Source organism: Sylvia atricapilla, chromosome 19, assembly GCF_009819655.1.
Source record: "Sylvia atricapilla isolate bSylAtr1 chromosome 19, bSylAtr1.pri, whole genome shotgun sequence".
NCBI classification, from domain to species: Eukaryota; Metazoa; Chordata; class Aves; order Passeriformes; family Sylviidae; genus Sylvia; species Sylvia atricapilla.
Genome location: NC_089158.1, coordinates 10,748,777 through 10,763,776, shown reverse-complemented (window position 1 = coordinate 10,763,776; position 15,000 = coordinate 10,748,777). Strand labels below are relative to the sequence as shown.

Sequence of the window (15,000 nt, the reverse complement as noted above, 5' to 3'; positions counted from 1 at the left end):
GGCTGGGCAAAGCAGGATCCCTTTGAGATGCCATTCTGAGATGTCAGAAACACAACCCATACCTGCTCCAGGTAACTGAGCACTAACCCGGATCAGTTAAACATCACCATGGAGCTGAGTGAGACCTGGCTCTGCTGCTCTCTTGGCAAACTGGGGCCCAACAAGTGACTGATGACTGCACGTCCCCCAGAGCTTGCTGTACCACAGCATTGTCCCCTAGCACCATGGGCCATTTGTCAACAAAACTGGTGCAAGACCCAGAAAGCTGCTCAGGGGGGACCAAGGTCCGCTTGACTGAGGGCGGGCGGGCAGTGAGAGCAATTGTTCTTTATTTTTGGGCTGGAACAACCTTGGCAGCCCCACTCATAGAATCGTGTTTGGTTGGCTGAAAATGAAAGGAATCATATAAATCAATAATGGTTGAAAAGTCACTTTGTCATGTCCCTTTGAAGATGCTGTACTGAAGCCAAGGTGGCTCCCAGGGCACCGGCCATTAACCCTCACAGGGGTCACGCCTGGAGCCGCTCAGGGAAGTTTGTACAATCGTGCTTAGGGGCTTTGTTTAACTTCAGCTGCTGTAATAGAGCTCCTAAATAACAAACCCAGTTTGGAACGTGGACAATGGCCAACACAGCAGAGACAATAAAAACTGCTCCAGCAGTAGAGGGGAAGGGACCAGTGACAGCCCAGTGGTTATCAGGCAGCCACAGGGTGTGGCAGGGGCTGGGGTTCTGTCTCAGCACCAGTTCAGGATCCTGCTGAGGCAGAAGTCAAATCCTGCTGTATTTGATGCAGCACAGCTTTTGTTCAACCACAATTAATGGAAAACCTCTGGCCTTTACCAGTAATGTGGAAGGCACCTTATACATCCTGCTCCCCTGATAATACTCCGCCATATTCTATATATTGCACTTAATATCACCTTGTCAGTCAGAGAAGCAATAATACATTAATGAAACCCAGCAAATAATTATTGTGTACAATCAGATTACGCTTTATTAACAGTATCATAATTGAGGAATCTCTGCACATCAACTGTATTGTCCACGGATGTGCACGAGACCCCTCTGTTTATGCACGCCCCTGGACCAATCAAACAACAGCCATCACTAATAAAGGTTTATTTAATTCTCACAGTAAAATTTTAATATCACCAGCAGCCTGGGGAAGCCTCAACGAGTGGATTTGCTTGACATCAGATCGTTTCCATTCTGCTAGTCCCAATACTTCTTAATCTTTAATATCAAGGCAATTAAAATTAATGGCCACTCATCCAGAGCCACTGTGGGCAGTGTTTCCTTGACATCAATTGTTTGATGGGATTACCTAGAGGTTAAACTAACAAGCAAGGTTTAATTGGAAGCAATGAGAGGAGCAGTGCTCGTACGTTATGTTTAACCCGCACACCACATCAAAATGAATATCCAGAAATGTTAAACCCTCCCTCAGACCGACGCCTGCCCTGCGCCGTGCCACTGTCACCACCCCTGTCCCCTCTGCCCAAGGACTCTTTGTGCTCTCACGGCACAGGGCAGAGTGTGCCCCAGCCTGGGGAATGTGGGGACACCCAGAGACACCCGGGGGCACCCACGGGCACCTGGGGACACCCAGGGACATGTGGGGACTGTGGCCACAGCTGGGCGAGCATGGCTGCCACAGGCAGCTGGACATGGCCAGGACAGGGCCAGGCCACTGCTCCAGCAGCTGTGCCAGACAGATTTTAGGCTCCCTGCCTGCCTGGAGCACACCTCACCTGGTTTGTGCTGCTGGCACTGCCATGGTCCCAGGGAAGACTGGGGTGCAGGTGCTGGGCTCCCCACTCAGCGCCAGGACCCAGCTCCTCACCCAGCCCCATGCTCACCCTAAACATGGAAGTTGCCTCCATCGTGAGCTGCCTCACAACACATTTTTCATTAAAACAAACTATCTCTTCACATAAAAAAAACAATGAACATCTTTCTCCTCCTGATCATTGAAGGCCAATTAATTAATTTGGCTTAATTGTATATTACATTTCAAACAATACTGTTGCACTTATTTATCATGTTAATTGCAATGTTAAATGAAAAGACAATAAATTATTACTGAAATCATCAAGATGCCTAATGTGGGATTTGGGATGGGGCAGGCCTGCCTTGTGTCTCCAGAGTGGGTGATTTCCTGGGATAAATCAGTGCTCATTCGGCAAAGACGCAGCTGATGCAAGAGCATCACTGCTGGAATTAGGGAGCTACAGATTCATGGATTGTGGAGATCTTTCCACTGTGTTTCCATGTTTGTAGCACACAGTCTATGTGCCACACCTACAGCATGGTATAAACAAAAAAATGTTAAAAAACAATATTGCACAATTACAGTCTATGAGCTAAACTCAAGAATTTTACCTCCAGAACTATTTTACTATGCTGTAGCTTTTTTCCTTGCTTCCCACATAAAGTCCTAGGGGTAAGAGCCCTTCCATCCACAGTTTTCCTTGTCCACCTGCTCACAGAAACACTCAGAAGCAGCAGGGGCCAGAGGTGCTGGAAACCAGCTCCTGCATCCTTTCTTTAAAACAATGTTAAATATATTCCCTTGTCAACCACATCCTTCTTTTGTTTGAAGCAGTGAAAAATGTTATTGCTGTACTCCACTGCCCCGCTCTGAGCACTGGCTGTGCCCTGTCTCCAGCCCGTGTGATGGACTGATGGTTGTTTGTGACACCCTGAAAGAGGCTCATCTGCAAAAGTATAAAACATCAGCCTTGCAGCCATGGCAGGGGAGAGCAGACGATACAGTTTATCTCCCTCCAATGTGCGCTGATGGGGTAGCTCTAAATTACAGCCGACAATGTTCTCTGCTAAGGACATTTTTTTCCCCAGAATTACCTTTTCCGCACTCTTAAAAATGAAATTGTGTGAGGTGTTCATCTTAATAAATAGTTTGCCTTTATGTTTTTCTTGCAAAACCTTCTCTACATATTATTTTAAACACCGATATCCAAACTGAAACCATCGATCTCCCACCTGCGATGAAACGATTCTGGGAGACAATTTTCTTTTGCAGCTCAGTAAAGTGCCATGGCAGCAGGATTTTCAGTCAGCAGCTTAATCTGGGGGGAGGATGACCCAAAACACTCACTAATTAAGTGTTTGAGGGAGAAAATGTTCTGCCATGAATCTGCCCCCAGCATGTACAAGGCACTGACAGTACAAGAGAGAAACACTCGGGATCATCGTTAGGAGAGGCTACAGAGGAGCCTGGCTCAGCCAGGGAAAAGACAAAGCCTCTTCATCAAAGACGAGCCAACAGCTCCAGAGTTTGGAAAGCCATCCCTTAATATCATTTATTCCTTCCTCCAGCTCCTTGGCCCTCCAGGGTATTTGCAGCACAGGAGGTAAATGGGGCATGGTGACAGGCACGGCAAGGTCCAAGGGACACTTGGTCAAGGCTGAAAATACACACACTTAAGAGATCTTCCATGAAAGCCCTGAGCGAGGTGCAGCTCAGTCACTTCCTCGGATGCCATTGTTTGTCCCCTGTGATGCTGCTCCTGCCAGGGTTTCAGTGACTGCTCCATTCACTCCAAGTTCTGGATTGCATCCTCTGAGTTCTGCTGTCAGTCACCAGAGCAGTGTGGGGGCTGCTCTGTAGTGCCTGCTCAGAGCTCTTCCACTACATGGCCTCAAAAATACACACCCTTTTCAGTATAAAGACAGACACCTCCAGCCCAGTCTGACCTACAAAACAGCAGCTAACCCTGCAGTACTGCCATGCAGCCTTTGGAAGTGCCTTTGCAAACCAAAGATTAGACTATCCATGGTATTCATGCTCTCTAGCTGTGACAGCAGATCCATCAGGAACTCAAGCACCCAGCTGATCACAGGCACTCCCTCTCTCTGACACATGCTCCTCTCCCATTGCATGATACACAGCCCCATTTCCAGGCTTTACAATGTCAACCCGCGTTTTTCCAAGTCATTTGTAACATCCTGCCAGAGCAAAGTTCCAAAGCTGTGCCCAAGGGCCCTGCCCTGCATCCCTGGGGCCAGGCTGGGTGGGCAGCACTGCCCTTGTACCAGGCTGGCAATGTCACCCAGCAGGTTGCTGGATGCAGTGCTATGGAGGACACAGTGCAGCTACTCCCATCGCTCACTCAGACTTCCTAATGGATTCAAGAAACAACTAATTCATGTCTGTATCAAATATTAAAAAGACAAACCTATATTCCTGTCACAGGCTCTCTGCCACTGCTGGCTTGTTGGACCATCTGCCTGCCTTCTATTTCATTCTACAGCATATACATTAAATCTTATCAAACAACCAATTAAGAAAGAAATCAGATCTATTAGCACTAGAAGCAATCAGTTATGGCTTCTCAAATGTTCCATCTCATTTCCTACAGTCACTTCAGCCTTATCTTGATCTGTCTTTTTATCTATCCACACCAAGGGATCATGAGCCTGCCAGGCACAGCTCACCACTGGGTGCTGAGGGAACAGCTCTTCAGCAGGTCTGATGGGCTTTTTCCCCTATCATCTTCCCCAGTTACATTAACCAGAACTGAAGAACTTTTGGTTTCTTTAAGCTGGTGTTGATGGCACGGCCTCTCCCAACTATACAGCAGGCTGCCTCGGATCACGTTGAAGATTTCTGGACCCCACTTACTGAAGGAACTGCCACCAACCATCTCGTGCCAAGGACTGAAAGCAGCAGCAGGATTAAGGCTGCAGACCACAGTGCCGTGGCACTCGTGTGCTCTCAGGCTGTTTGGCTGGTTCCAGGCATCCAGAGCAGCCGCAGGGATGCCTGAGGGCAGGGGAGAGCAGCTCGGCCGCCCTGCACCCTGCGGGGCTGCACTCGCTTGTGTGACGCTAAGGAGGAGCAAGGTGAGATGGAGGAGCAAGGTGAGAGAGAACAAGCAGTGTGTTGGATTTCCCTCAAACACTCTCTGCCCATCACCACAGCTATTTGTAAATGGCCTGGGAGAAACTGCCTCTGTTCCCATCCTGCACCTTCCCCTGGCACCCAGCACAGGCACTTCCCACCCCGGCCAGAGCAGGGCATGTGCTGTGTGCCAAGGAAAAGGCAAGGAGACTTGTGTGCCAAGGAAAAGGCAAGGCACACACACGTGTCCTGGGGCAGTTCTGCCAGGGCTGCTACTGTGGGTGCAGCCAAAGCCAAGGAATTCCAAATCTGGAGGAGCTGGGCAGCCTTTCATTCGAAACTCTTCAATAAAGTGCCTGAATTTTTCATGCATTCAATGGAGGCCTATAAAGTAAATCTCAACTCAGGTCTTAATTATAAAGCTAAAGGTTGTGTTGCTAATAATGCCAATACTGCAGCCTGCAATCATGAATAGTTAACACACGCGCCGCAGGCACCATTCCTCTCAAGGACCTGAAATATTGATAAGGGAGCTCAGGGAGCAGGGAGGAGCCAGCACACCGGCCTTGCCACGGGAGCAGCGTGGCTGGAGAACCTGCAAACTGCAGGGCACTTCCCTGCCACACAAGTTCAAACTCCTCCCCAAGCTGTACAAGGCAGATTTGTGTGGGAATAATTGGGGCTCCTAGCAAACATGCAGGCCACGTGGAATGCCAAGTGGTGCTTTGCTTTTTGAGCTGCCTGGTGAAGGGAAACTCAATGGTGTCATCAGCCTGAGCACTGCTGAGAGACACCAGGCTGAGCTGTACAGGTACATTGGCCCACACTGGAAGCAGCTGCAGCCAGCAACAGCAATCTTGACTGGGGAGGTGCTGGGTTTCTTGCATTAACTTCACAGTAACAGCTGTTATGTGTGGTAAAAGGAACAAATCTGCTTAATGCAGTTTTGCCACAGAGAAGCCACTTGTGTCACCTCAGCATAGCTAGAGGCTGGATTTCTGACTGGCTTAGAAAAAACTTTGAGATGGCAGCATTGCAAGGGGAAGCAGGAGGCTGACACACTGTGGGTGCAGGGTCAGGACTGACTCCCTGCTGCTTACCTGTGATACCGTGATGCTGCATTTCTTTGCCAGCTCTTCTTTGGCTTCTTCACTGGGGTAGGGGTTACTGAGGTGGGAGTAAAAATACTCGTTCAAGATTTCCGTGGCTTGTTTACTGAAGTTACGTCTTTTCCGTCTGAAACGAGAAAAGGAGAACACCACTGTTCCTCCAGGTGCCAGCAGGTCCCTGGCAGGGTTGGATGGGGAGCAGCAGCCTACATTTCACAGTCTGTGCTGCAGCCCAGAGCCACACAGCAGAGCTGTGCTGGCACCCTGACCCCCTTGGCCTCCCTGACACCACGGCAGGCAGCAACACCACGTCCTGCACCCAGCCCCACGGGGCCCTGCACTCTGCCTCTGGTTTCACAGCCCCACCTCCCCACAGGGTTCATCTCATGGCAGCACAGGCCACGTTCACATGTTGTGGCAGAAAAGATAAAGCGGGTGCTGAGCCAGCAGCCTCCCTTGTGGCTCCTCCACAGCCAGGTACACAGCCCAGCCCAAAGCTCCCAGCCACGGAGTCCTCTGTGCCAGCAGCAGCCTGACAGACCTCCCTCCATCCCTCCAGCACAGGTCAGTGGGCCCTGCACAGCTCCCCAGGGTGAGGACAGTAGAGCAGGATGGGGCAGCCGTGCTGATGTGTCCTCACATGGCCCTCCCGGAGCTAATTGGCTTCCAGCAGCAAGTGGATTTCAGGGCTTTGTGAGCGAGACCCATCTGTGCCCCCTGCTGCCATGGGTGGCACGGGGCCCAGGCTCTGGCCCAGCACGGGACAGGCCCCAGGGTGTGTCACCTCGCTGAGCCTTGCACAGAGCACCCACACGTGCTCCGGCCAGCAGGAGCCACCAGCCCTCGCCGTGGTGGCAGACAACGGGGCTATGGTGGCAGCGCCTGCACAGCTGCAGTGCCACCCCTCCGTGCCAAGGGCTGCTCTCGTTTTGCAGAACACCTCTGGAAGGCTCCAGTTAAACATTTCCTTGGAGCTCCTTCCCCCAGGGCTGCTGCAGTCACCGCCGGCGCCCCAGGCCAGCCGGCAGCCGAGCGCAATCCCCAGCGCGTATCACGGCGCTGCTAACTGTGCTGTATCCTGGAGCAGGCAGGCTCCCTCCCCAGAGCTGTGTTTATCTCATTACTATGCTTCCGCTCATTTTGCCTTATTTACCTTCCTCCTTTTTAAAGAAATCACTTTAAAATGTACATCTGCAGGCTCTACCTTTGCGTTCCTGGAGCTCTCCATAGACATCTCCTCCAACTGCCTGCAATTACCCTGATTTCCCACACCTGCCAGTGACCTCCTTGTTAATAACATTATTTTGGTCTTGTTTAGCTCCTCACAGCTTTCAGGTGTGAAGCGTGAGCTGCTGGAGGAGGGAGGCTCCGTGTGCTGCCTGCTGCTCCTCCCTGTTCTGCACGGCCCCGCCAGCTGCCAGCGTCCTGCTCTGGGACAGGAGCCCTGTGAAGGGGATGGGGATCACCATCCCACCTCCTCAGGCTTCAAAACGATTCTGACTGTGCCAAAACCCCCTCCTAACCCACGCCTGCCTGCCTCCCGGCAGCTTGTGGAGCAAGCAGCACACTCAGGTGGCTGTGGGTCCTGGGGACGGGCACCGAGCTCCAACGGTGATGCAGGTGTCCAAGGTGGGGAAAACAAGCCCAGTCTTTGCACTAAAATTTGTAGAAAAGACCTTGCTGCTTCTGCAAGCCTACTGTGCAGGGGGTCCCTTCCACAGCAGCTATGGATGAAGGCTTTTGTTGGGACAGAGCAACCTCTCCCACCTATCCCTGTCCTGACATGGGGCACCAATCCATGGCCAGGCTCCACTGGGCTGCCCAGAAATTACTGCTTCCCCCCAAAAGAGACAGGGGCACTTGCCTCTGCCTTACCTGGCATCAAGGAATCTTGATCTTAAAATCATTACTGCTTCACAAGTGCTTTGTTTGAGCTGCATCTGGATGGAGCTGAATTTTCGATGAATGATGCCCACCATCCTTTCAATCTCCTTGGGAGAAATGGGACGTGTCCGGCTCTGTTCTCTGAGGAGGTTCATTACATGAGTGGTAAATTCATTACATGCCTGTGGAGGAAGAAGAGGCTCAGAGGTGGGTTTGTGCTGTCCCACAAGGACACAAGCTGTGACCTAGCTGTTGGGGGAAGGCAGCACTGGGGGCTGGGGGACCCTCACATGGCCTCCACATGCATGTGTCCTCAGGATCCCACACCCTGCCCAGGAGACCTGCAGCTGTCCTGAGGCAGCCAGGGGAGCCGAGTGACCACAGCACTGCTCTCACCATTGCTCATCCATTTCCCCATCCCCATGTCCCCAGCCAGACCCCTCTGGAGAGGAGCAGTGGGATCAGCCCCTGTACCAGCTGCAGGCAGGGGTGGGTGTGAGAGGGGAGCCCTCAATTGTCACTCCCAGACTGTGACACGTTGCCATAAACTTCAGAGTGAGCCATCACCAGGAACCCCCTGGTCTGAGCCTCCACGCATCCTGCTGTCCTGCCTTCCCTTTGCAGGCTGGAACCTGCCAAAACCTCTGCTAGCTCCCCTCTTCCCTCTAAAGCCAGGCTGAAAAATATGTATGTAACATGTCTGACAATCACATTTTCAAGGATTCTCCAACATTTTAATAGATTATGTGAGGGAAGGAGTTCAAAGTGAAAAGTTTATGCATCTAAAACCTCATAATTTCCTATAACATTTGCTGAACGTCTCACAACTTATTAAGTGAAGCCATCTATGAATGCAAATGCTGATTAGCAATTTGGCAATAGCCCAACATTCGCAGAATTCACATAGCTTTTCTTTAAACCAGTAGTTCATACATGATTAATTAGAACATCTCATTTATGTAGTGTGCACTTTAGCTCATTACTCTAAGTAAAATTCGTTAAGTATTTACATTTAGATAATTAAAATCTGGGTACACCCTTAAGAAAGATGCATACACTTCAGGCAAAGTGATTTTTTTTTTTCTTTACACTACTGAAAGTAAATTACAGGCTAATTTACATCCTCGCAGCACCCGTTGGAGGCGGCGCTGGGCGAGCCCCGGTGCAGAGCCCTGTGCTCCCACGGCCGAGTTCCACACCTCTCGCCCTCACTTCCCACTGACACATTCCTTCATTCATCAGGGGACAACCCATTCAGGTCCAGCCCTCAGCTGGAGCACCAGCTTTGGCTCACCCAGGAAATGCTGCGCAGAAGGGATGGGGACACAGGCACCAAAATGCAGCAGCTCTCCCCCTAAGAGCAGGCAGCAGCTCTGATTGTTCCAAAATACAGCTGAACCCAAGAGTTTGGCACTGGATGGATGTTCCAGGCACAGGGTTTGCCATAAAGCCCCCTTCTTTTCAGATCCCAGGAATTCAATTTTAAAGTACAATAAAAATGGCAACTGTTACAGTAGAAATATTTTCAGGTATGTCTTTTCTGTAAGAGATTCAGTATCAAAAACTAGACTTTGAAAAGCAAAAATTAATTTCTTGCTTTCAAGAAGCAGAAACCTTTCCCTGACTTTGCTTAACTTGCCTGATGAGACTTGGTTTGGCTACAACTGCTTGGAGAGGCTGGGTTTAATTCATCTCCACCAGCACCTCCATCTGCAGAGCTGCCTCACACAGCACAGTGGGAGGAAGCTCAGAAGACTCTGATGCTTTGTCTTGTTTCTCTTGTTTATTTATAGTGTCCAAGCTACTTGATCCCTTTTCCAGGACTATTTTTCAGGCCTCTGCTTGGTGCCTGAGATATTATTAATAATGTCAGGTTATAAGTGATGGCCTTGTTAACCTGCTCAGAAACCTTGTAGGAGCAGGGATGCTCCTGCTGCCTCAGTGCTTCATCACGACTGCACAGGAAAAGAGAGGAAATGGCCCAAAACAATGTTGAGGGGCAGGGTGACAGCCAGTGCTCTGTGAGGCTGGTGGTGGCTTCTGAGCTGCCACACTTCACCCCAATTCCGGGTGAATTCAGGAGACATCTGTGAACTTGGGAAGTGGGTTCCCAGCTGCTCCGGGAGGCCTGGGACCCTTACAGTACTTTTGCCTACAGCAAAAAATGTATTTCAGTGTAATTACAGCAGATAGCTTTCAATATGTCATCTCTGTTATAGGAGCTGTAAATTATGGAAGGCGCTGCCTGTGCGTGGCCATTTCTCCCGGCGCCCGGCGAGGGAGCGCTGGCTGATGGCGTGACACACTTTCCATTTCTCTTCCCCTTTTTTCTTTTTTTCCTGAGTGCATTCCCCTGACTGGCAACAAATATCAGGATCAGACTCTGCCTGGGAAGCGTCTCCAGGACGGCGCTCTGGTTCCTGCTGCCGTGGGACGGAGAGTGCCCGCGCAGGGATGGCAGGAGCGGCTCTGCAGCGAGGGCAGGTGCCCGGCACGGGCTCCCCCCTGCAGGAGGGCTCCTGCCTCCCAGAACCTGTGGCGCCAGAGGCTGAGATGCCAAGCCCTGGCTGCCTCTCGGGCACTGCAGTGAGACAAACCAGCAGGAGACAGTTTGCTGCCAGGCTGGGGAAATCATCGTATGTCTGTTGAGCAGACGTGGCTGGGTGTCAGGATCCGTGGGGAAGCGTGCGTGTCTCATCCTCAGCTCTACCTCTCTCTCCTGCTCCAGCAGCATTTGAGCATCCTCCAAAACTTCCTGCGGTGTGGACGGATGGCTGTGACATTTCAGCCGAAACCTTTGTAAATGGAGCTACAGGGCAAAAAATGCTCCTGCTTCCCCCACGTCATTAAATTTATTAGAGTCCAAGGATGTTTGCCAGGAAGCGGCTGCAAGCACGGAGCTGCCGCCTCTCTGCCCCAGATCTGCCTGCAGCCTGTGTGGCTGTGCCTGCATGAGCCACGCTGCTGCTGCTGCTGTGTGGGGCTGTTAATCCCACTGCCACCCCCATCCCAACCCTACAGCTGCACCCGGCAGGGCCAGGAGAGCTCGGGGCTCCACACAGCACTACTGGGGCCTTGGGGACTCAGGGGAGAGCAGCACATTTGCACAAAGACCCTGACAGGTGTTTGCTCAGTTATTTGTTCTCCACTTGAACAACACAGTGAAAGAGACAGCACAGACAAGGCAGTGCCACTGGCACCTGAGACACACGGTGCTGCTGGCACCTGGCAGCATGTGACAAACATTCTCAGTGCCACCGGCACGGCAAATGTGTTGGGTCACCAGGTCCCAGTGGTGCACACAAACCTACAGGTCTCTGCAGCATGCTCTTCACTCCAAACAAAGACACTGAGCTGGCATCTGCCTGAACCAGGATTTCCCTAGCTCCTGTCCCAAAGCTGGGGCCAGGTGCTCTGCTGGCGCCTCACTGCCCACTCTCTTCCAACCTGCTCTAGCTGACCTGCCGTGGCCAAGCCTTGTGCCAGTCTCCTGCCACCTGCTCCAGGAGCCTGTGGGCTGAGATGGTAAATGCAGCCCTTGTCTGCCTGTGCTCCCCAACCTGCCAGACCTAGCTGTGTGAGACCTCATCAGGGCAGAAGGTGGCACTGAGTGACAGACATCTCTCCTCCTCTCTCCCTCTATGGGCTGGACAAAGGGGAGAAACACAGGCTTGGGTGTTGCTCTTGTGCAGTTATAGGCAACAGAAAACACTCAGGCATGCAAGACATGAGTCCTGGCTCCAGCCAGCAGCTCCTTGGAGCCTGACAAGACTCCCATTGTGCTCTCTACGGGCAGAGGGGTGAGGAAGGGGAGGAAGGGTTGTGGTCCAGAGTGGGCAGTGGTGGGCACTGGCAAGCAGAGAAGAGCAGTGTCAGGTACACGAACAACTGAGAGGCTGATGTCTGACCTGTTCATATTTCTCCAGCTCTGTGTGATAGATTTGTCTGATCTGGGTCAATTTGGCTCTGTAATCTGAGTGTTCAATAGAGTTATCTGAAGACCCTCCAGAGGCTGCTGCGGCTGCGGCTGCTGCCGCCGATCCCCCACCTTTCTCCGGACCTGAGACTCCTTCTGCCAGAAGCATATTGTCTAGTCTCATTAGCTGAGGATCCGGAGGGTCTTCCTCCTGGGCTCCTCGGATGCTCAAACCTTGGGCAGAAAAGAGAGAACAAGAGAAAATACAGTCAGTACTTCTGCATCTGTCCGGCCGCTGACCGCTCAGTGCACGCCTGCCACGAGCCCTCTGTGACACCCACCTGCCCCAGCCCCCCATGGGCACAGCCCTGCCCCAGCCCTGCCCCAGCCCTGCCCCAGTCCTCCATGGGCACAGCCCTGCCCCAGCCCTGCCCCAGCCCTGCCCCAGCCCTGCCCCAGTCCTCCATGGGCACAGCCCGGCCCCAGCATGGCCCCAGACCACAGCCAGCCCCGTAAGACACAATCCAGCCAGCTGAGGGGATGGCAGTGCCATGGAGCCCTCTCTGCTCCCACACACAGCAGGAACAGCACCTGTCTAGGCTGTGCCAGATGTGCCAGCAACACACAGCTGCCAGGCATGGACCTGGGCACCAGCAGTGTGCACTCTGGGGACAGCACAGGATTCCACACTGACTGTCCCAAGGAGGACACGCAGTGGGAGATGACCCCCCCACTGGCCCACCTTCCAACTCAAGAAAGCACAAGGCATTAATTTTGCTCTAAAATACACATTTTAAACCTGTCACCTCCATTTAAAACTATAATTCCATATAATTTCATGGGAATAATAAAAATGTCTCATCATCCCTTTAAATTATTTCTGTTGCCTGTTCAGAGGTCCACAGGAACAAGCTGATGACACCACACATTGTCCCGGAGTGTCCCTGAGCTGGCACACACATGTTGGGGACAGCCCTGGCATGGCTCAGGCCACCCGTGCTGCACCCAAAGGTGATGGTGCCACACCTGGGGGAGTCCCTGCAGCAGCAGGGGTGGTGGTGCCTGGCCAAGGGAGCGCTGCACCCATCCCTCATTCCCTCATCTGCCAGGCCTTGGCACAGCTCCTGTGCCGTAACACAGGGGTGATTTCCTTGGTGAGTTGTTCCCCTGTTTGTCACACTCCTCCTCTGCTCTGTTGTCAGCATGATCAATAACAACCTGGTTTTAATCCACTCAAGCTCTCCTTTCCTTCTCATCAATGATTTCTACTGTTGTTTTTCCTTTTAGCTTCTGGACCCTTTCTCAGTCCATGTTAACTGTGCTCTATTCCAGCTGCTTTTCCTCAGCTGCATTTTTGCTTTCACTGTGGAACTCATCTCCCTCCCACTATCCCATCACAGCTCCACTCTGCTCCCAAATGCAGATGCATAGCCAAAACCTGCAGCAAAATAGTTTGATACAATTGCAGTGATTCCTGCATCGTGTACTTCCATCAACAGGCCAAAGTGAGAGGGCTTTGTCCGAACGGACACGATCCACCCGGACTCAAATTAATATTCCAAATCCCCTCCTCTGCAAACCTGAGACAGTAAGTGAGCGGGCGCCGAGGTGTAACAGCAGGAGCTGACGCTGCACTGAGACTGCAGGAGGCAGCGAGGGGCCTGAAGCACAACAGGAAGAAGCTCAGCCCATGAGGACAATGACGGAGGCACTCAGGTGCCTCGCACACAACCCAGCGTGTCTCGGGGGCCGGTGGCACAGGGTGGCATTGTGCTCGTCTTCATCCCACACGATGCTCCCACGGCCAGAGCGTCCCATCCAGAGCACAGGAGCCTGTGGACACCCACAGGCAAAGGGATGACAGAGTGTGTGTGGGGACACAACATTTATCCTGCCCCTGAGTGAGATGCATCATTCATTTGAATGGCAAAGGCGCGAGCTGATTAACTAATTCTAACAAGAATTAAGCTGTGTGTTAATTCAGAGCTTTCCTTATGAACTATATGAAGCAGATCAGCACAACTAATAGTGTCTGGTGTCCCTGGGGGCAGGGGCCTGCAAAACTGATGAACTCTGTCACCAGTGAGACACATGGCTCGTCAGCAGCAGCCCCTTGGCTGCAGGTCGAACACTCCCAACGTTGTCTGGGAAGGAGCCAGAGCAGCTCGCAGGCCCCTCAGCACACAGGAGCATTCTGCTGCACGCCGGCAATAAAGCTGCTCCTACCAGCACCTGCCTTTATAAATTACTCTTGATTTGAATACAGTGGTAATATATGTATTTTTTGACATATAAGCTCACACTCGGTGGCCATTGTTTCCCTCTTTTATCCCTCACTCTATCACCCTGTGAGTTTATTACTGTTTAGCTCACTGACCTTTCAATGCATCGAGGAATTAAGGTGCAGCACGGACGGGAAAGAACACAACAATACATCACTCCCAGCAGAGCCACCGGCGCCAACAGCGCTGCGAGGGAGCGGCCTCGGGCAGCGCCCAGCCCCGGCCCCACGGCCCCATGGCCCCTACAGCCCCTACAGCCCCACGGCCCCACGGCCCCATGGCCTCACAACCCCATGGCCCTTACAGCCCCATGGCCCCTACAGCCCCACGGCCCCATGGCCCCACAGCCCCACGGCCCCATGGCCCCCACGGCCCCACGGCCCCACGGCCCCATGGCCCCACAGCCCCATGGCCCCATGGTCCCCACAGCCCCACGGCCCCATGGTCCCATGGCCCCTACAGCCCCATGGCCCCACGGCCCCACAGCCCCCTCAGCCCCATGGCCCCATGGCCCCCACGGCCCCATGGCCCCATGGCCCCTACAGCCCCTACAGCCCCATGGCCTCCACGGCCTCACAGCCCCCATGGCCCCACGGCCCCATGGCTCTTACAGCCCCACGGCCCCATTGAAATATGGGGTTAGAAACTAGAGGATATTTGCGTGTCACCATGGCCCCTACAACCCCTCAGCCCCACAGCCCCCACGGCCCCACAGCCCCACGGCCCCACGGCCCCCCACTCAGCTCCCCTCGGGGTCCGGGGCTGCCGTGCCCACCCCGGTCACCACCCGTCACCCGTGGGCACCTGGGGCTCCAACCCAGCGCCTCGGGGGTTAACAAAAAGCAACTGTGCCGCTGCTTGGGATCTGCTTCTAAGCACACCGTGCATTTCAGTATCTCTGTGATTTAGACAAACCACATAAACAGACACTAAAACATTGTTT

General features: G+C 52.8%; 1 protein-coding gene across 1 annotated transcript in view; it reads right to left on the bottom strand.

The window, feature by feature from the left end:
- Positions 1-15,000, bottom strand: part of LOC136369877 (pre-B-cell leukemia transcription factor 3) — a 97,641-nt gene that overhangs the window by 7,887 nt on the left and 74,754 nt on the right. The window contains exons 2-4 of the mRNA XM_066333003.1: positions 11,768-12,009; positions 7,851-8,041; positions 5,967-6,102 (exon numbers count right to left, since the gene is read on the bottom strand). Coding sequence (XP_066189100.1) covers positions 5,967-6,102; positions 7,851-8,041; positions 11,768-12,009 — 569 coding nt within the window. The remainder of the gene's footprint in view (positions 1-5,966; positions 6,103-7,850; positions 8,042-11,767; positions 12,010-15,000) is intronic.